Below are 22,367 nucleotides of genomic sequence, written 5' to 3'. Positions count from 1 at the left end.
TATTAAAACATTACTTAATATTAGAAAAGAATCTTGATAGTCATTCGCTGATGTTCATGAAAGCGCACGCTAGACCCACTGCTTGTTATAGTGTCACTCTTGCTGTTTCAGGTTGTGTGCTCAGCATACAGTAATGTGAGTGTGCATTCAGAATGATTTTACACACTGACTTAGCACATTTCTTGGCTCCATTCTCAATCCCGTGCTTAACAGCTGCCAACGTTAACTCGGCTTGTGTAGTGCTGGATATTTTTAGCAGGATTTGTACAAAGAGGGGGTAAACAATACACAGAATTTTTATACTATAGTCCTTTCTGTGATTCATCCTTGGACTCACCTGTGGTGATTGTATTAGGCACAAGCTATCTTGCTATACCTGCAATATTTCAGTCAAAAACAAGTACAACCCCGATTCCGAAAAAGTTGGGACAGTATGGAAAATGCTAATAAAAAGAAAGAGGAGTGATTTGTAAAATGTACTCTGACTTGTACTTAAACAAAAAAAAAAAAAGTGTATAAAAGAAGGTATTTGATGTTTTAGCTAATCAACTGCATGGTTTTTTGAAGATAAATGTTTATTTTGAAATTGATGCATGCAACATGTTCCAACAAAGTTGGGATGGGGCAATTTATTACTAATAGCGATATGATGAGTTGAAATAAGGCGGTGATGTGAAACAGGTGAGGGAATCGTCTAATCATAAGATATAAGGAGCCTCCAAAAAAGGCCTAGGCCTTCAAGAGCAAGGATGGGTCGAGGCTCGCTAATCTGCCAACAGATGCATCAGCGAATAATCCAACACTTTGAGAACAACATTCCCCAAAGACAAATCAGTAGGATTTTGGGCATTTCACCTTCTACGGTGCACAATATAATTAAACGATTCAAGGAATCCAGTCAAATGTCTGTGTGTAAAGGGCGAGGCTGAAAATCACTCCTGAATGCGCGTGATCGCCGATCCCTGAGACGTCACGGTCTTAAAAACCGTCATGAGTCTGTAATGGATATCCTGACATGGGTTTGGGAATATTTTGGTAAACCTCTGTCGATCAATGCCATTCGCCGCTGTATCCACAGATGCAAGTTAAAGCTTTACTATGCAAAGCAGTAGCCATACATCAACACTGTCCAGAAGCGCTGCCGACTTCTCTGGGCTCGGTCTCATCTGAGATGAATAGTAGCACAGTGGAATCATGTTTTGTGGTCTGATGAGTCAACATTTCAAATAGTTTTTGGACAAAACAGCCGTCGTGTTCTCCAGGCCAAAGAGGAAAAGGACCATCCAAGCTATCAGCGTCAGGTCCAAAAGCCAGTGTCTGTCATGGTATGGGGGTGTGTCAGTGCCCATGGCATGGGTAACTTACACATCTGTGAGGGCACCATTAATGCAGAAAGATACATACACATTTTGGAGCAACATACGCTGCCATCTAGAGCAGGACAACGCCAAACCACATTCTGCTCGGATTACAAGCGCATTGTTGCGTAAGCAGAGAGTGCGGGTGCTAGCATGGCCTCCCTGCAGTCCTGACTTCTCTCCGATTGAGAATGGATGGCGCATTATGAAGCGCAAAAGGCCCCATACAGTTGCGCAGCTGCAGAAATGCATAATGGATGAATGGGGGAAAATTCCGCTTGCTAAACTTAACCAAAAGGTGTCTTCAGCGTCCAAAAGTGTTATTAAAAGAAAAGGTGATGTTACACAGTGGTAAACAGTCGACTGTCCCAACTTTTCTGGAGTGTCTTGCAGTCATCAGATTTGAAATGAGTGTATATTTTCAAAAATAAATTAAATTCACAAAGTAAAACATCAAATAATGTTTGTTTCTTCGGAATTAGGGTTGTATGATAAAATTGTTTCAGGATGATTTGGTCTTGCAGTTCATGTATCTCTAGCATTGCATTCACACTGAAAACCTTAGGGCTTATATTATTTATTATAACTGCAAAATGGCAGGTATCTTTGGCAACAGAAAACAAAAACTCAACTATGTCTACTGGCACAGTACTTACAGTATAGAGTACCCAGTACTGATCACAGTGTACTGATACAGTATGTTTTTCAGTACTCGCATAACACCACCATGACACAGCTGCACATAAGTCTAACGGAGTTAGACTTATTTAAAAAAACCCCAAAACATTTGGATCAGATTCTGCCAGAAGCTCATAAAAAAATTAATAATTTTTTTTTATACTTTCAAAAAAATGGTGGGAAGGTGCCCACAGCATAGCTTACACTGATGCTTCGCTCACATCTGAGACAAAAGAGTCTTGACACTTGCTTCTTTATTTAAAAAAAATTAAAAAGTAAAAAAAAATTCAAGACTTTTTCCAGATTGATTTTAGGGGTCCAAGCACCCTTTTACTCGGTTTCTTGATATTTCTTTAAAAAAAAAAAACTATCATAAAGGATATTTTAATAATAATAATAATAATAACATTCAATATGCTTTAGGGAGGCTGTATTGGTGCAGAAAAAAAGAGTCTAAACACAACGGATTTTGAACCCTAGTTCAAAATCCCGACTTACATTTATCTCATTTATACAGCTGAGCAGTTGAGGGTTAAGGGCCTTGCTCAAGGGCCCAGCATTGGCAGGTTGGTGGTGCTGGGATTGGAACTCATGACCTTTCAATGTTCAGTGTCTTAACCATTGAGCTACCACTCCCCAGAAAGCAAACGACACTGGTGGGACTCGAACCCACAATCTTCGAATGGCTCCAATACCAAGAACAGAAGTCGATTCGCTATCCATTGTATTCGACAACAATATACGCACATGCCTACATTCGTCCAGCTCCAGCATCAGCTTTAAATGTCATAGTGTTTCTGATATTTTAAGACCTGCAGAGGAACCCTGGATAAAGTAAGTTGTGTGCAACACAAACTACATATGTGCCCATATACACCATCCTTTCATCCATTTTCGGCACCGCTTATCCTACACAGGGAGCCTGGGGACTTGACAAAAGTACTACAATATTATTATCTTTTTAAATAATAAAACTATTATAATGATAATCCTGTATAAAGATATAGCATACATCTATGCTAGATTACATCTATATACAGTGAACCTGTTGAGCAACACTAACATACTTATTAATTTACATTGAAGCCATTTACAGAGAAGTTCCTCACCTATTAGTTCATAGACAAACCTCATGTGGGATTAACTGAACTGTAAAATGCGAGAGATTAATAGTGCTTGTTGATTTTGCCCGTGAGATTATCAATAATTTTTTTTTGTTTTGCAAGGTTTGCTTTTCTTTTGAATCAGTTTCCAAAGCAGTCCCGTGCTTGTGCCAAAACAAAGCATCGTGAAATCAGTGGTGATGTGTTTATGGCTAAGGAAAAAAAAAAGCACTGATACAGTGTTGAACTTATTGAATTTTTGACACACGCCTCAATGCTTCAGTATCAAGGATGTCATCAGTACATCCAACCCCTGTTTGGTTTCTAACCCATGATAACGGGATTGTGTTGATTCTTCTCAAAATTTGAGATTTTGTTCTATTTCAGTCCATTTTAGCATTTACTAACTCTCTATACCTAATCTTTAAAATGACACTGTAAGCACAGTCGCCTTGGCAACTGTCTGTTAGACACTCCAGCGTCCCGTTCAGCCATTTCATGTCTAACTGCTTCTCCAGTACACTGTTTTTCTTGTCCACCTTTATTACAGTTCTGTGTCATCCTCCTCCTCTTCCCCGTCTTCCTGTTGTGAGAGAAGCCTGTAGTGATCTGCAGCCACGGGCAGGAAGGTGCTTCGGGGTCGGCTGCCGTCCTCATCCGGAGGAGCGTGATGGTTGTTGAGTTCTGGCTCGGTGGTACTACACTTGGAGTATCGTTCTCTGTGATGCTCAGCCTCTCCCTCTGCCTGTGATTGGCCATGCTTATGGGTGAGGAGGGAATGCACATAGCCAACAGGCACTGGAAGAAAGGCGGTGATGATAAGCAACGCAAGCATCACCAAGGCCCAACCTGGGTATCCCAAGCTGCTCTCAGACCCCTTCGAGACAGAAAGTCAGAAACTGAAATCACTTAATTACGCATGCATAATCAGACACAGCATCTTAACTGAACTGATGAAGACGCAAAAGAAAGCTCCCAATTTTGACCAACTGTGTACCATTTGATGGTACACAATATGAATCCTCAAGTTCTCAACACTTCAAATGGAAATTCAGAACAATCATGCAGTTATAAGGTACCAAAATATAAAAACACAAAATACAGACCCAACAAACGGACAGGTTCCAGGAGTTTACAGGGTTTAACAATGTATTTAAAAAGGCACTAACTTGGGCAGTCACAGACTATGTGTGTTATACACGGGTTTTCCAAATGTGGCTTATGCATGTGACTAAAAGGCATCTCAGACATCCTAAAGTGGATTTGAACGGTCTAAATACATCGGATGCGTTCATAAATGCAATTTCATGTGGACAATTTATCCAAAGATAATCAGACCAGACGCAAACAAGGTCTCTGTGTCTCAGTTCTTAAGTACCACCATTTTTGGTGAGATTTAATAAACTACACATAATACTGTATAAAAAAGAAAGAAAAAAAAAAAAGTCAAAAGTGGTTCTTAAATACAAATCGTATAGCAACAAGTATAGCTTTTAACTATTTATCCCAGTTTAAGTCATTCTGCAGAGTGACGGCAATTACATGAAGCTGCTGTGTGTTTTACCGTGGTGTGGTCCCACGCTGTGTAAGTGGGCCACTTGAAGAACATGCGCAGCACACTGGCAGTCAGCAGACCCATCATAGCCAGCAGACACACATACTTCCACATGTACTTATAGATCGCTGGAGGGCGCCATTTCAACATCACCTCCACATCGTCCAGAAACCTGACAGGAGAACAGAATAAAGGAATGAACAATACCACTAAACATACGATCCATGATGGATTAATATATAATCTGCATCTATAGTGTAGATGCAATTACTATGCCAAGAATTCAGACAAACAAACTTATACGAAACTCACTTAAAATGGAAGTCTAAGAGCAGTGCTGTCGGTAAGCGTTTTTCTAAATGAAGCTCTAAACCTGTAAACATTTCCCCCCGTTAATGACGAGGCTTCTTTCTCAGAGGAAAGGGTATGCGATTATCTGGGAGTCTGTTTGCACATCTGGAGACTACAAAACCTTCAAGAAGGTGTATGCAACCAGAATGGCAAGTGTTGGAAAGCTGGAGAACAGTGCTTAGGTAAGACTTACGTTCATATCTCATCTTTAGAACAAAACAGGTTTCCGGTTCTTTTCTCAGTACAGTAAAATGTGATTTCCTTATCTGTAGTAATCAGGATATATGCTACTGTGATTTTGGATAAAAATTCTTACCGATCAGCACCGTAGATCCATGCTACACTGATCGTCTCAAAGATGACGACGACCATCAGCGGCAAAGTGGCAGAATAATCATCGAACATGGTCACAAAGTAGTTCCCGCTACGCTGAGTGAAGAGCAGACCAATCAGGAAGCCCAGGATACAGCTTATCACTGAAATCCAGAAATGTCATCAATATCATGTCTGTACAACATGGAAATATCTGTATGCCCATCATGGCCGGTGCATGTGTGTATATGTACCAGTGAGCAGGGTTTTGTGGCGGCCCAACAGTTTAAAGTTGTCCATGAGTGGCGTGAGGATGCCCTGCATGGTACCGAACATGGTGGACAGACCCAGATTCAGGAGCATGAGGAAGAACAACGCGGACCAGAACGGACTGCCTGGGAACAGCGCCATGGCCTCAGTGAATGCTATAAATGCCAAACCAGTCCCTTCCACTCCCTGAGCAAGACAAAGATCAGTGTAGTGTTTAGGGCAACCTAGTAAAACATTCAAGGTGAATGTCAGCTATTATACCACAACATTGTTAAATAATTAATTCTGATTGGTCAGAAGATATTGATTCATTTCCTATAACAGCATCGGAGAGCAGAGAGTAGTACTAGCTCCAAATAGAGAGCAGTCTCTAGAGGCGAAATAAAACCCATCACAGACAAATTGTTGTTTGTTTGATTCATTCTGGATTTCTCGGTTTTTATTTGTTACTTGGAGTGTTACTTTTTGGTTCGGTTTGGATGTATATCTTTTATTTACTTTTATATTAATTAATAGTTAACATATATTAATATTTATAGATTTATTTCATTTAAAAAGTACAATACATGTTCATGTTACAGCCAGTACGGTATATTTTCGTTATAAATATTTTACTTTGAGTGATAATGATAATGATTTTTATTGGTCACATATACATTACAGCACAGTGAAATTCTTTTCTTGGCATACCCCAGCATGTTAGGAGGTTGGGGTCAGAGCGCAGGGTCAGCCATGATACAGCCCCTGGAGCAGAGAGTGTTAAGGGCCTTGCTCAAGGGGCCCAACAGTGGCAGCTTGGCAGTGCTGGGGCTTGAACCCCCGACCTTCCAATCAGTAACCCAGAGCCTTAAGCGCCAAGCCACCACTGTCCCCATATCCCAACATGTCATGAAGTTTGGGTCAGAGTGCAGGTCGGCCATGATACAGCATCCCTGGAGCAGAGAGTGTTAAGGGCCTTGCTCAAGGGCCCAACAGTGGCAGTTTGGCAGTGCTGGGGCTTGAACCCCCGACCTTCCAATCAGTAACCCAAAGCCTTAACCACTATTTTCATTGATTGGTTATCGGCAGGTATGTACCGCCCAACTTAGTAAAATCCACTACTGGTCGACCTCTAATTAAAACATTTGTTTTAATGTCATCTCAACAAATTACACAAGGGTTTATATGGTGCATTTGCCACATACTTGGAATGAAAATCATTTGTTTTCTGTGAGGCATTTAACATTTTTAGGAGTCTCTAGTGTCACTGCTTTGAGACCACCAGAGGGAACACTGTAAATAAGTTTTCTTTGCAGTTTCTTGGTTAAATGCATTTTTAGCTGCAATTTTTATTTTGTCTTATTAACTTCAAGAGAGAGGGGAAAAAAAAAAAAAAAAAGAGTGGTGAGGGAATGACCTTTTATAGTTGCTATAATGTAAATGATAAAAGGAATTAACATGTTTGGTTGACAACATTAAATGTAATTATAAATGGATCAAATGTATGATGTGTCATTCTTTAATAAATAGGAGTGTGTCAGTGTCTGCAAATTGCTGTGGTATAAAAGAAATAAAACATTATTGGACTTATTTTGATTGGAAAAGAATCAACTTTGGGTTGGTGACCACAACGTGTCTTGGTCCATAAACTTATATTTATTATAAATAAATGGATTTAATAATGATATAAAAATAATAGATCGATTACAGCAGGATTTATGCCGTAGTATTGTGTGAAGAGCTGAATTTTGGATTCATGAAAGCTTCATGTGAGGTGAAACTAAGTGAAGAACAGAATGCTAGGATGTTAAGTGACTGACTGGGATTTTTTCCAGGCCAGTGATGATGCAATCATCTCCACGCGCTCTAGAATCTAAGAAATCTCACTCGTGCATACACAAACCTTGTTCATTTCTCTCTCCACGTCACAATTGGTGATGTTTGAGCCTAGCGAGCTCCCATAATGGGTGTACCACTCCTGGTAATCCTTTAGTTCCACGGATCTGTGGTCGGACATATTGAATCGTGGCCACCAGTGCGGAGCTGTTCCTGAAGCTGCCAGCTCTGACATTTTACTCACATTCCTGCAGGATAAGAAAATTAATGTCTTCTCTCTAGGACACAAATTAATTGAATTGGGATTGACAGAATCAAAATAATTACACCCTGCTCACGCACTTACTCTGCAACACACGCCAGGGCAATGTTCTTGGCTCGGAAGCCGAGGACCGTGAAGACGACGAGCGAGGCCAGGACTGAGGTCATGAAGTTGATGGCGGAAACCATGAGGGCATCCCGGTGGCAGTTGTTGTTGATTGGGTTGTAGGAGGAGTAAGCAATCACAGATCCGTAGCCCAGACCGAGAGCAAAGAAAACTTGAGTGGCAGCCTGCCGCCAAACCTGCACCTCACGCCAGATCTCTAACTGAGACAAACACTGAGAATTAGCTGTGGCAGTTCAAATATCATACAAGAAAGACAAATCCTGCTATAACAAACTAGGTTCTGAGAATTACCAGAGAATGCAGTTTCAATGTGGAATGGACCATCACATGGTATAAACGTACTATGATATTACGACGAATTTATAAGGATTATAAGGATTAAGATATAGACTTGTGTTTAACCCCAAGCCTGTTCACTCTCACAATGATGTTTTTAAAAAAAATAAATCTCTAGTCCGATTTTTAAATGAACGTGGCCTAATGCCTCCACGTATAAATAAATGAGTCAATTGAACACTGTAAGCAAAGCTTGTCATTTGAACAAACCCAAGAAGTAAATAAATTATTCTCGATTCCAGCATTTAAGGTACTTGTTTAGGCTATTTAAAGCCAGGAGTGGTCAGACTGAATGTAAATATAATTAGCCTAAAAAAAGCCAGTTCACCTGAATGGAAAAGTACACATGAAGGCAAAGCCAGGCGCTGATAATATTAGCCTGATGTAAAAGTGTACATTGCTACTGTATGTATGTATACAGCCAGGAGTGGGCGATATGACAAATATTAAAGGTAAAGTAATTGGACAGGTGGCTGCTCAGCTGTTCTATGGCCAGGTATTTGCTATTCCCTCATTATTCCACTTACAAGCAGACAGAAGGTTTAGAGCTGATTTCAAGTGTGGCGTTTGCATTTGTAATCTATTGCTGTTAAGTCCAGAGAGCTGTCACTGCCAGAGAAGCAAGCCATCATTAGGCTGAAAAATCAAAACATACCCATCAGAGAGGTGTGTGGCTAAAATCTACTCTTGGAAAGAAAGAACACGCTAGTGAGCTCAGGAACACCAAAAGTCCCAGAAGACCACGGAAACTCGGAAACTGTGGTGAACGACAAAAAGGTTCTTTCACTGGTGATGGAAAAAACCCTTCACAACAGTTGGCCATTTCAAGAACACCCTCCAGGAGGAAGGCGTATCGGTGTCAAAGTCAACAATCTAGAGAAGACTAACTACAGAGAGTTTACCATAAGATGTAAACCACTGGTAAAACCCCAAAACAAGAAGATCAGATTATAATTGGCCTATGTACTTCTAAGACAGATAAGTCAAACAGTAACTTGTACCAGAATGATGGGAAGAGAAACGTACGGAAGGAACTGCTCAAGAAATGACGCATACCACCTCATTTTATAACATGGGCGTGTATGAGTGCCAGTGGAACTGGTTCACTTGTATTTATTGATGATGTGACTGCTGACAAAAGCAGGAGGATGTATTCTGAAGTGTATAGGGATATATTATCTGCTCAGATTCAGCCAAATGCCTCAAAATTCATTGGATAGCACTCCGCAGATGGACGATGATCCGAAGCATACTTCGAAACTAGCCCAAGACTTTTTAAGGCAGAAAAGTGGAAGGTTCTCCAATGGCCAGTCAGTCACATGACCTGGGTCGAATTGAGCATGCATTTCACTTGCTGAATGAAGGCAAAACGCCCCAAGAACAAGCAGGAACTGAAGACAGCTGCAGTAAAGGCCTGACGGAGCAGCAGCTGGGAAGAAACCCAGCATCTGGTGATGTCTTTGGTTTCCATACTTCAGGCTGTCATTGACAGCAAAGGATTTGCAATACTAAGTATTAAAAATGACAATTTAACACATGATTGTTAGTTAGTCCAATTACTTTCGGTCCCTTAAAAAGGGGTCACCACATATTAAAACTTCCTACACCGTTCACCAGATTTGGACGTAAATACCCTCAAATTACATCTGAGAGTCCTTAATTCCCATTGGGCACATACCTTAATACATTATTTAATTTCACCTGCAATAAACAGTTGTATACAGCTAAAATAGCAATAACTTTGTCAATGTGCAAATATTTATGAACCAAACTGTATATTGATATTATATCATCATATTGCCCAGCCCTAGTCTGAGTACTCGCTTGAAGCCAAAAACACATCTTATATTCTACAAAACACAGTCATATTAGTCTTGGGTGTTCAGTCTTTACTCACTTTAGGGAAGAACATGTAGGCGAGTCCTTCGATGGCTCCATCCAGCATCAGACCTCTGATGAGAAAACAGAAGAGCACAGCATATGGGAAAATCGAGGAGAAGTACATCACCTGCAAGTACAAAAAGAGAACACGATTAATGTTGGAGCGATAATTGTCGTCTGAATACATGACGTTAATCGTGTAACGAGTTAGAAATGCGGTCGTTTTGTATAATCTAAGGGCACTGGTTTAAAGATTTGGTAATCTCCGACTGCTAACATTGATACATAAATCAGTGTGTATGTACATCTGCATTAGAACATTAGCACATAAAAAAATATTGACACTAGATATCCCAAGGGCACAGGTGAGACAATTTACATGTGACAACTGCAAACATGGACAAACGAGTTTGTTTGTGTGTGTGTGTGCTTGTGTTACCGTGTTAACAGTTTGTACCTTGGCTGAGGACTTGATGCCCTTGATCATGGCGAGACAGACTATAGCCCAGGCTGCAAGCAGGCAACCGGTTATGACAGGATTAAACTCTCCAGATTGATCAATTGAGTCAGAGATATCAAGTGCCTTACGGAACCAGAAATATGAGGTAGGAGAGCTGGCAGCACACTCCTTCACTGAGAGAGAGAGAGAGAGAGAGAGAGAGTGAGAGTGTCACCTACCAGATATTCAAACAGCTTATATGTCCAAAGGCTATAAACCTCTCTAAAGGGAACATTGTTCTCCATAATTTTGTTACTCATTGCTGCATGTACTTTATGTTGATGTTGCACAGCATTATATCGCACAGACAACTGCACATATCTGCACTTTATTCTGAATATAATCATACTGTTGCTGCCACCTATCTTTTATATTCCTTATATTATCGTTTTCTATCTAAGTATATTCTGGTACTGCAAATTCTATTTTATGTCACGGACAGTCAGAAAAATCATTTCACTGCATGTCGTACTGTTTATGGTCGTGACCAATAAAATTCTAATCAGAATTTTTAGATGGGATGCTCTGTGTTTTTACAAATCCCACTACGATCCAGTAAGAGAGTTTTTTTTGTATTTGTCGTTTTGCATGTTTGCCTTGCACCTCCAGGGTTGGGGGTTCGATCCTTGCTTCCGCTCTGTATATGTGGAGTTTGATTGTTCTCCCTGTGCTTCAGGGGTTTCCTCCCCCATGTAGGCTGACTGGCATTTCCAAATTGTCCATAGTGTGTGTGTGTGTGTGTGTGATTGTGTAATGCGATGGATTGCCACCCTGTCTATGGTCACCTTGTGCCCCGAGTCCCTGGGATAGGATCCAGGCTCCCTATGACCCTGTGTAAAATAAACTGTGTGGAAAATGGACAGATCCAGTGATTCATTCATTCATCTTCATGAAGTGTTTTATCCTGATCAGGGTTGTTTTGGATCTGGAGGCCTATCCTGGGAACATTGGGTTTGAATTGGGAATACACCCTGTATTAGATACCAGTCCATTGCAGGGCACAATGCACACAGACATTCATACATAGGACCAATTTTAGTGTTGCTAATCTGCCTACTGGCATGTATTTTGAAGGTGGGAGGAAACTGGAGAACCTGGAGGAACCCCAGGTGAACATGAGGAAAACACACAAAACATATTAAAAAAAAAAGAACCACAATGAAGTAATGCTAACAGGTGCATTACTGCGTCACCCCCACATCCAGTATTATACAATTATACTATAAAAATAAAACACCCTACTGACTGTAAAGGTCTAAAAACCTAACAATGAAATCATGTAAAGCTTAGAAGATGAGCACCCATAATGCACTTGGCTATATTAAACAGAATAGAGGCGTACTAACTGGTAGGCATGTTACTACAAAGACAATTATCTGAGTTGACCATCTGTGTTGATTCATTAACCAACAACATGATCGAAGTAACGCTTTGTTGTGAGTTAAATTATATGACTTCTTTCTTGTCTTCACGGTAGCTGTGTGCTATAGTTAGCAATGTTTACATGGCTGCATGCCACCATCGGTCATGTAATTATAGCATCCCTGCAGTGAGGCCTAGAGCGATGGCTGTTTCAACACCAACGTCAAAAGGCAGCATGAGAACAAAACAAGATAATGTCAGTACAGACATGAACAAACGTCCGTTTTTCTTGATTGAAATATTTACTTCAAATGTACCTGTATGGTTACTGCCGGGTTCTATGGGACACTGTTGCCATGGTAATGGGTACTGGAAGGAACTTCCCAAGTAAAACAGAGCCCAGGCTATAATCACATTGTAGTACAGAGCCATATAGAAACAAACCTGAGAGAGAGAGAGAGAGAGAGAGAGAGAGAGAGAGAGAGAGAGAGAAGGGGGTGATTAGGGGATTGCATAATAGTATGAAAAATAATTTTTGGTGTTTTTTATTATATTAAAAAAAAACAGCAAATCCCCCCCACACACACTCTACCAGTAAGTATGCCTGGCAACTTTAGAAATGCTGATCTCAAGTTACTGATGGGGCACACACACACCCCTAATTTTAGCAAGATCATTAGCTAGAAGGAATCTGCCATATTAAAGACCAACAATATGACAAAATATTGAAATATTACAAGATTGAAAATTCAAAAATCATGCTGCTGCTCATATTCTGAATAGAATGCAAAATAAAAACAAAAAACTAATTTGCAAACTGATGAGGAAAATGTGCTTAATTAACCTAAATGTATTTTGCTATGACATTAAAGGTATAGTCAGTGATTAAAAAAAAGAAAAAAAAGAAGAAGTATTCGTACAGTATACTAGCGGCTCTCAAAAAATGATCTACTCAAAATAAAAACCCACCAATGCTATACAAATGGGAGAACAAACAACTGTATGGACCAGCAACACTCTAACCAAAGCATCCATTACAGAAAGTTCAATTCAGCTCGAATAAGCTTTCTTATTCGAGCGTTTCTCTCGTGTGTGTGTGTGCATGTGGACGTGTATATGCATTACCACACAGCTGGAAAAGCCGATGCCAGCGAGGCGTGGCGAGATGTGCTTCCAGACACCGATGCTGCCCTGACGAATATTCTGACCCGCAGCCAGCTCCATGAAAAACAGAGGAACTCCAATCAGCAGCAGCAGCATCACATACAACAACAGGAACGCCCCTGTAAATAGAGAGACAAGAGAAATGACTAAATAAACATCAAGGCATTGAAGCAACTGTCTTCTATAACTCCGAATGATTCTCTCAAACCATATGTACCTCCTCCGTTTTGGTGACAGAGATACGGGAAGCGCCATACGTTGCCGAGCCCGACGCTGAAGCCCACCTGGGCGAGGACGTACTGTAGCTTACTGTCCCATGCGGGACGCTCCTCCTCCCCCTGCCCCACCCCTCCGTCAGGCTCTGCCCCTCCCCCTGACACCAGCGTCATCACTGATTGCCCGTCACCCATCCCAGGAACATCATCGATAGGCAATGGGGGCTTCTCCATCTAAAAAAAAGAGGAGTTTACATAAGTGATTTGAACAAACAGTAATTTAATATACATTACAATAACTGACAGTAAACACTAGCGGTTATTACATATAATTATAGTTCACTGTTAAATGCGAATCCCGTTAAAAGGGATGTGGGAAGGGCCAATATTCAGAGCAGCTAAAAGGGAGAACTGCATGAAGTGTTTACTCAGTGATTATGGATTATGTAATGTCAAATTGCATGCGTGTTAAAATTCCCAAATGGTCTGATCTGCCCTCATGGTGCCTCCTTGTGCAAATACTTCCACTGCTGAAGGTCCCTTATATGCTGTAGGGAGCATTAAGTAAATACCTGGATCTCTCATTTTGAGAGTTACCTTCTAGGCTAATCCTTTCAGTCCGTGATTTCTTCCTAAATGGCTTTTCTTCCTTCACCTCCTTCATCCCTTCTCTCCCTCCCCAGGAGGATCATGTGAAGAACTTTGCTTTTCTTGCTCTTTAAATAACGTGCAGTAAAGTAATCCCATGTGAAGCGCAGAATCCCACACGGCCTCTCTCTATCACCTATTTAACGTATTAGAGTCACAGTCAAGGACTGTGCAGAACGGGGTTTTCACAGACCCATATAACATTTTAAGGGTCTCTGTGAACAGGAGAGCAAAAGTTGAAGCTCAACGCTGGTGCGTAGCAGAGATTAGCTGAAACATGTTCACCGAGGAAGCTGAGATACGGTACGTGTTCGTTGCCCGTTAGCGAACCCTAGCAAGTCTAGAAATCATGCACTTTTAGACGAAAAGTGCATGATTTTCTTTAGGGCAGGGACGGTCAACTTATAGGTCACATCTGGTACTCAGGTTTCCTCCCGCAGTCCAAAGACATGCGCTGTAGGCTGATTGGCATTTCCAAATTGTCTGTAGTGTGTGAATGGGTGTGCGGTTGTGCCCTGCGATGAGTTGGCACCCCGTCCAGGGTGTCCCCCGCCTTGTGTCCCTAGGTTCCCCTATAACCCTGTGTAGGATAAGCAGTATGGAAAATTGATGGTTGTTGCTAACTGTTGTCTTGTTAGTTGCCTATCCATAGCAAGGAATTTATGTTACTGTATCTTTACAGTTTCAGTATAAACAAACACTTTAAGTGAAAAAAATAATGCATTTAACAAGGGACTTTGGTGGACTTTTGTCTCTCTTCAAGAAGTCACTACCAATACTTGAACACTTGTGCTCAAGCAAATATTTATTTCATTAAAAAAAAAAACTTATTTTTACCCAAGTTCACCTCAGAGTGCTACAAAGGGTTCTTAAGTTTTGCATGAATATACATAGAAGCATACATGAATTATTCATCATATAGAGAACAAAGAGTAAAATACATGACTGGTTACAAACAAACCTGATAAACACAGACCATCCTTTCCCCCCTTTTACCATAAATGGACTTATGTATCATATGAAACAAGATCATATCATATTCATCCTCATCTCATAATAGTTTCTTTTCTCTCTTACCTATCTACAGAAAAAAAAGGAGTTAAAAACTACAAAAGGTTGCTTACAAAAGATTCCTCTATTGCTCATATCACATCCTTGGGAATTGGTGCTTCTTCTCATGCAAGCATAAAAACAATATTTGAACACATATAACCTCACATCATGGAAAAAAAAAATGATATACAAGTTTATAAAAATCACCACAGGACAAAAAAAAAGGGGGGGGGGTATTTTTCTTTTTAATTGCAAGAGAAATAGATTTCACATCCACTCAGGATCTTGTTAGTGAGTGTTGTATACACTTAGCACAATATCAAGACATTATCTATAACGATTTCAATATTGTATGTATTATCATCATCATCATCATCATCATCATCCAGCTCTAGTTAAGTTAGGTTTGATGTAAGAAAATAATATATCTAAAAAAAGGTGCGAGTTGTCTTGCTGCAGAAAAAAAAAAAAACAATCTTAATGTTGACTAGAAATCAAAAGTTTAGATCCATAAAGAAATCACTTACAATTACAAAAATCTGTTGAAATCAAACTGAATCAGTGGCCCGAGCAGGTTGAGATTTCCTACACACTGGACGTGTGTAAGAGTGGAAAAAACCCTAACCTTGTCTGGCAGAGAGATGGGGGTGTGTCGCTGCGTCATGGTGGAGGGGGGGGGGGGATGTTGTAAGAGTGAGGGTTACATCACACTACCTTGGCTGACTAACAGAAAGCTAATAATGGAAAGAACAGAAATGAAGGAAAGGAGGGCGGAGACTACAACGATGCGAGCTATGCTGGTAGGAACCTTTTATTACCTTCACGTGAATGGTGTAAGAGCAGAGAAGGTCATGCCTCTTGTAATTAAACACCAAGTCAGTTCTTATCTTCCCTCCCTCTCTTCATGATCCCACAAATTCCTAAACAGCCCTTCTACTCTATTCCTGTATACGGCCCTGTCAACTGACCAGTGTTTAGAACGGTGAGCATGGAACATGTACAGAAATGATTCAACAGCATACACACTAGTTATTGGAGAACATTGTGACAGTGCAACATTCCTTATATCACTCAGCTGCCTTTCCATCCCGATGGAATGGAAACCTATCTGTCAAACTTTCCTCTTTCATCATCTTACTTTTCTCAGCTTTCACAGCATCTTTCCAATTCTTAAAGGAAAAGGTTAAAAGCTTTCCAATCCCCCCCCAACAGTTCAGGATCAAACTAGAGACCCTGTGAGGTGGCAATGCTAACTGAGGTACCACCGTGCCACCAGGACCTCTTCATTCGATCAAAAAATCATCTGAGCAGCTACACACACTAAATAAATATCTAAAACCAATAAAAACAGAGATCGAACAACTTCCACTTGGCTCATGTCCATGAAACAGCGTGTTCTTTTTGTGTTAGGCCTAGATTCAATCTATAACGTTTCGTTAGTAGAGAATGATCTACTAAAGAGGGCACATTAATGATGTAACCCTGGACACAGGAAAAACAAAGGGAATACGTGGTCAGTCAGATTTAAGAGAACATTTTACATAAATATTCTTAGTTTCTCTTCAAAAACATGATTTCACTGCGTACAATAAATTTCATATAACTAATATCTAGTCTACTAGTTTGAATTATGTACTAGTACACCCGTACATTCATATAATTATCTAATCAGCCAATCATGTGGCAGCAGCGCAATGCATAAAAACCAGGCATATACTGGCCAAGAACTTCAGATAACATTCACAATAAACAATTCAAATCAAAATGAGAAGAACAGCCAGACTGTTTCGAGCTGACAGGAAGGCTAACTCAAACAGGCACTCTTTACAACCGTGGTGAGCAGAAAAGCATCTCAGAATGCACAACACATCAAACCTTTAAGCAGATAAGCTACAACGGCAGAAAACTACATCGACTTCCTCTCCTGTCAGCCTAGAACAGGAATCGGAGGTTAAAGCAGTTGAACAGAAATTCTTCTTCTGAAGAACTTTTAAGGTGCATAAAACAAAGAGATATTTACAAGCATTCATAATAAGACTTAAACCTACACATTTATTGTGGACCCTACAGAAGAGGTCACTTTGTATAGAGAACTTTTTATTCACACTGTAAAACCGGATAAGTTCATTTAACGCAAAATTTTTTTGAGAAAAACTAATTACCTCAAAATTTTTAAGTTGATAAATCAATTTCTTTAAGCGAAATACACTTAAAAATATAACAAAAATTTATTTTAAATGACAAAGTTTGAGTTCAATTTTTGTTATATTTAAGTGTATTTGGCTTAAAGAAATTGATTTATCAACTTAAATATTTTGAGGTAATTAGTTTTCTCAAATTTTTTTGAGTTAAATGAACTTATCCGGTTTTACAGTGCAGTTGGTTTCCAAAGACTAAAAACCTGTGTGCGGTGTCTCCCAAGTGTTTTAACAACCATGGAAGATGCAACCGACTCGCAACTTATTTTGATTTGTGAATTTATTTAGGATTGCCTTTAGATGTATGGTCCTAAAAAGTCAAAAGATCCAGTGTGGTATTGTTTTATATGCTGTTCAGAACAGTAATATTTATGTTCAAGCATGTACTTGGTTAAATATACAGGATGTCTATTAGCAAAAGATCTTCCAAAATGTTTCATACTTGTATTATATATATTAGGGATGCACTGAAATGAAAATTCTTGGCCGAAGGCGAATATAATGAAAAACTTGGCCGAAATCCGAAGGCCGAATACCGAACACGTTTTTTCACGTTTATTTTGCCATTTTTTTCACCATTGCATAAATCAAATAGACAAAATGTGCTTTTTACTATTTTGTCTTGCTTTTCAACGAAAAAAATCTATTACAAAAACTACAATTTCAAAATATTTATTTAACACTGAACATTTTTTTTTCATTCCAGCAGGCATAGGCTACCAACAAGGCACAATATAACTTTAAATAAATAAATGAGTAAAATACAAATATTTTGATGTGGTCATCTTTGAGCCCCCCTTGAATAGACTATGTTAATCTATAACTGACTGCTGAAAGAATGGAACACTCTGTAGCCTACAACTAAAAAGTGCATTGACGAGAGTGCGATAAATGGTTCTATTGGGTTCTATACGTCTGATTATATTGGGGATATATACCGCTCGCGTCCCTGTACACCTCGCAGAGTATTACAGTAGATATAGTATAGTTAGATACGTTGTTAATGTTATGTTCCTTGATAGATTTCGTTAGTTTAAACTATAGATTAGTTCATTTAGTCCCCGCTGGTGTTTCCGCTCCCAGTCCATAGTACTACTTCATGTTTCTCGTTTTGTGTTGTGACCCTGTTTTCTGTGACCGCGACTCTGATTCCTGCTTTGCCCCATTTATGCCTGTTTGCCGGTCGCCCGATAACCCTTTGCCTGTCTTGACTACTTTTTTTGGATTACTATTTGGATTTGTCTGCCTGCCCTTAAATAAATACGTCTTTACCTGCTTCCGTACTCTACTCCCTTACGTCTCGCGACGTGACAGAATACCCCGGAACAGAAACAAAACAAAAACGCACGTGTCCACAGTAAACTTCCGTCAACATCCGAAGAGCACGTAGCTCGTGCACGTAGCTCGTGCATGCGTGCGCCCCCTCATCGAGGTCGTGACATTCGCGTGTCTCACTCTGGTTGCTAGGCTATTTGGTCGCGTCATCAAAAACGTCATTGTTCTGTCAAATTTATTTCGGCCGAACACCGAAAATGCTTTTTTTGCTATTTTCGGCCGAATAATTTCGGTTGCCGAACATTCGGTGCATCCCTAATATATATTTGTTCCAGACAGCCTTTATGAATGCCTTTGACAAAAGGAGAAGGTACTGAACTCATTTTCACGGCTGGATCGGGAAGTCGTCGCAATATTGCAATGGACTTTAGCATGAAACAGGACAAATGAAACACGACACTGTTGCCAACATTATTAACAAATTCAAAAAGGCTGGAAGCGTTGCGGACCACTTGAGGAGTGGACGTACAAGAACATCCACTGATGAAGGCACAACCGATGTAGTGCTGGCAAACATAGTCCCCTGCGTATGGAGACTTGTGGGACACCCTGTAATATCATGATAATATTATAAACCAGGATAAAGGCTATTGTACACATAATTGCAACATGGCTATACACACACACACAACCAGCCAGTCAAAAGTCTGGACACACCAGCTTTTTTTTTTTTTTTAAACTTTCTGCTATTTTATCTTATGTTTTAAGGAGGATATAACTGTTAAGTGAAATCAAAACTAAATTATATTACATTCTTAACAGTATTCCTCATGAAATGCTGCACACTCTTATTATCTTCTCAATCAGCTTCATGAGGAGTTTCACCCAGGAGACTTTTCTTCAAGTTCCCGAACAGCCCGAGCACCTCACTGCTTCTCCTACGTTCTCAATGAGAAGCACTTGTTTGGGGGAACAATTTAATTTAAAATACTTGCTTAAGATGAAACCTAAACCACAGTTCATTTTAACTCAGAAATAAAATGTATCCATGGACTTTAACTTAGCTATTTACATTTGTCTTAGAAGACCAACAAGCCATTATCAATATCCAATCTAGCATGTCCAAACTTTTGACCGGTAACGTACGTGACAGTAAAATATACATCTTAATATTTAAGGTCATCCAGTAAACACACAACCTGTGATTTATATAATCACAAATGTGATTTATGGATGGAATATCTAAAAAGTCAACTAAGAAAATAAGATTTAAGAAATAGAAGCATTCTTTAAATGTAATGCAGCTAGATGGCTTTGAGGAACTCTACGGGTTTTGTGTCTGTATATGTGATGTACCCAAATTCAATAGCATGCCAATCATTCGGTTTTAAAATAGAATTCTGGTTGGTGTAAGCTTGTAAAGAAACGCTCCTTTAGTGCAATTCTTTAGGGACATTTTTGGAGAACTGGAACTTGCAGTAGCCTAAAAGTGATTTTTCACCAAAAACAAAAAAGAAAAAGCTGCATCTTTAAGAGTATCAACACTCCTTACACAAATTACTGATGCCCCTATAAACCTTGTTCCCATCACTACCATTATGACCAATTTTGACGTGAAAAGTTTCTCTAGAATAGAAAAATCACTGTAATTCTTCTTTAATGACCGATACCTCTAAATTACTTAAACTATAAATGGGACTTTACTGCTTCTACGATTATCCAAGTTCAATGAAACAATAAAAAGGAGTTCCTGAGGAACCTGCTCTGAAAGGGAACCCCGCTGTTCTATAGGCTCAACACAGAAGCTATAAAAAAAATAAAAATAAAAAAAACCCTTTCCATATACAAAGCACAATTTGGACTTGGACATGCTCTGTAAAAATGGTGCATTTTTTTCCCCACAAAATTCGGCACATACAAATGAAATTCTGCTTTGAATGAAATTAATTAAATTGATCATCTGACTTGATTAATTTTATAATGAAATAGATTTTTTTTTTTTTTTTTTTTTAAGATCAAAGAAGTTCCTGAGGAACCTGTTCTGAAAGGGAACCCTGCTGTTGTAAGGTTCAACACAGAAGCTATTAAAAAAAGTTTCCCCTAAGGAACAAAATCAAAGAACAGCTTGGACTTGGAAATGTTTTGTAAAATGGTGCATTTTTTCCCCTACAAAATTATGCAAATCAAAAATATATATAAATGAAATTCCAGTTTAATTAAATTAATTAAATCGCAAAATTGACTTGACTAACTTTTATAATTAATAATATTTTTTTTTTAAAAAAAGAACAAAGAAGTTCCTGAGGAACCTGCTCTGAAAGGGAACCCCGCTGTTGTAAGGGTCAACACAAGCTATTAAAGAAAGTTTCCCCTAAAGAACAAAATCAAAGAACAGCTTGGACTTGGAAATGTTTTGCAAAATGGTGCATTTTTTCCCCATAGAAAATTACACAACAATAAATAAAAATCTGTGAAATCTGCTTTAATGACTGTACATTTCTAAAGTACTATAAAAGCTTGCCCTGGGAGACAAACCAAATAATAAAAAAAAAAAAGTCTATTTTATATATATATATATATATATATATATATATATATATATATATATATACACACACACACACACATACATACATACACACACACATATATATATTATTTAAAATGTTTCTAATATGTGAGTGTATATATATATATATATATATATATATATATATATATATATACACACACACATACACACACACACACACACACATACACACACAAGTCTTGTTCACAAAATTAAAATGTTTGATGTAAGATTCAAACTAAAACATGTAGGCTTATAGGTGTACAAAATGAAAAAGTTTCAAAAAAAGGAAATAGAATGAAAAAATAAAAAATAAAAACAAAAGGCTGTCTGCAAGTTTACCCACAAGGCTTAAACATTTAAAGATTTTGTTCATTCTTGCTAATGTCCTGATTTGTTGTTTTGCTGTTAAGACCATCAAATGCTTACTATTTTTTCCCCCCATTTTTTTGTCTTTTTTTTTTTTTTTGCCCAGGTGTATGCAGATCAGTAGTTTACACCTGAGGAAATATACTGTACACAGAGTTACTAAACTGGAGTTTACACTTCCACCACCGCCTGCAGGACAAGCAGTGCTCAAGCACAGACGTGGAAACATGGAAACGTGTTCACTCTGGCAAAGGAAAAGCAGAAAATCCCTCGGGTTCATTTAGATCTTCCAGAAACAAGCTACACCACTAACACAACAGGTTCTTTACATGTTCTTTACATGTGCACATGTCTAATGCTCAACACGCAGACTTGTGCTCCTGTAATGCATGGAGAGAAGAAATGTAGAAATGTAGTGTTACCTTATGAGAACTTGTTTTTGGGGAGGGGGAGTAGAGCTGTTCCTCTCCCTTGCTTTATTTTCTCTCTGTGTTGCCTGAACACGCAGAAGTCACCGCGGACAGACGTTCAGTTCTCACCGCCACGTTTCTGTCGGGTTTCTAACTAAACTAAACTAAACTAAACTAACTAATAACTCTACACTGTAATGAAACCTTAAGCCCTAGTGCGCGTTTCTGACCGCTCATTGGGGCTTCACTAAGGGGACCGCGTGCGCGTGTGTGCTGTGCGAAACCACGCCTCCTTCGCGAGCCGTCCACAGAGTTGCCTGGTCTACGAATATCCCAAGAAATTTCGACACAGTTAACTTTGAGCTTTTTTGACCGCATTTAGCAGACATGAAACGATTTGTTATTATTATCATCCAGAAACTCAAACATGTAAGCTATTAAATGCCAAAGGTATTAATACGCATGTAGGCTAATATTTCATGCAATACACAGAAATAAAGGTACTGGAGTGGTACTATCAAGGGTCCAACTTTGGAAGCTTAATATATTTGCCTT

The 22,367-nt window shown here is 39.2% G+C and overlaps 1 protein-coding gene across 1 annotated transcript; it reads right to left on the bottom strand.

Moving 5' to 3' along the window:
• Nucleotides 1-1,110: 1,110 nt before the first annotated feature.
• On the bottom strand, nucleotides 1,111-22,132 carry slc6a16a (solute carrier family 6 member 16a). Its single transcript, XM_053615155.1, has 12 exons — nucleotides 21,825-22,132; nucleotides 13,290-13,521; nucleotides 13,034-13,191; nucleotides 12,226-12,352; nucleotides 10,505-10,680; nucleotides 10,064-10,174; nucleotides 7,789-8,030; nucleotides 7,510-7,690; nucleotides 5,612-5,813; nucleotides 5,362-5,521; nucleotides 4,704-4,866; nucleotides 1,111-4,016 (listed from the first exon to the last, which is right to left on the bottom strand). The coding sequence occupies exons 2-12, from the start codon at nucleotides 13,519-13,521 to the stop codon at nucleotides 3,684-3,686; spliced, it is 2,085 nt and encodes a 694-aa protein (XP_053471130.1). The 5' UTR covers nucleotides 21,825-22,132; the 3' UTR covers nucleotides 1,111-3,683.
• Between the last annotated feature and the right edge of the window lie 235 nt (nucleotides 22,133-22,367).

This window comes from Ictalurus furcatus, chromosome 2 (genome assembly GCF_023375685.1).
Source record: "Ictalurus furcatus strain D&B chromosome 2, Billie_1.0, whole genome shotgun sequence".
NCBI classification, from domain to species: Eukaryota; Metazoa; Chordata; class Actinopteri; order Siluriformes; family Ictaluridae; genus Ictalurus; species Ictalurus furcatus.
This window is presented reverse-complemented; position numbering and strand designations above follow the sequence as displayed.

What these genes read in the sequence shown, in the direction of transcription:
- slc6a16a (XM_053615155.1), bottom strand. Translation starts at nt 13,521, where the DNA reads ATGGAGAAGCCCCCATTGCCTATCGATGATGTTCCTGGGATGGGTGAC. An exon ending in TGGATCTACGGTGCTGATCG is followed by an intron (nt 4,867 to 5,361) that starts GTAAGAATTTTT and finishes TTCTCCTGTCAG; the next exon opens with GTTTCTGGACGATGTGGAGG. An exon ending in CAGCGTGGGACCACACCACG is followed by an intron (nt 4,017 to 4,703) that starts GTAAAACACACA and finishes TCTGTCTCGAAG; the next exon opens with GGGTCTGAGAGCAGCTTGGG.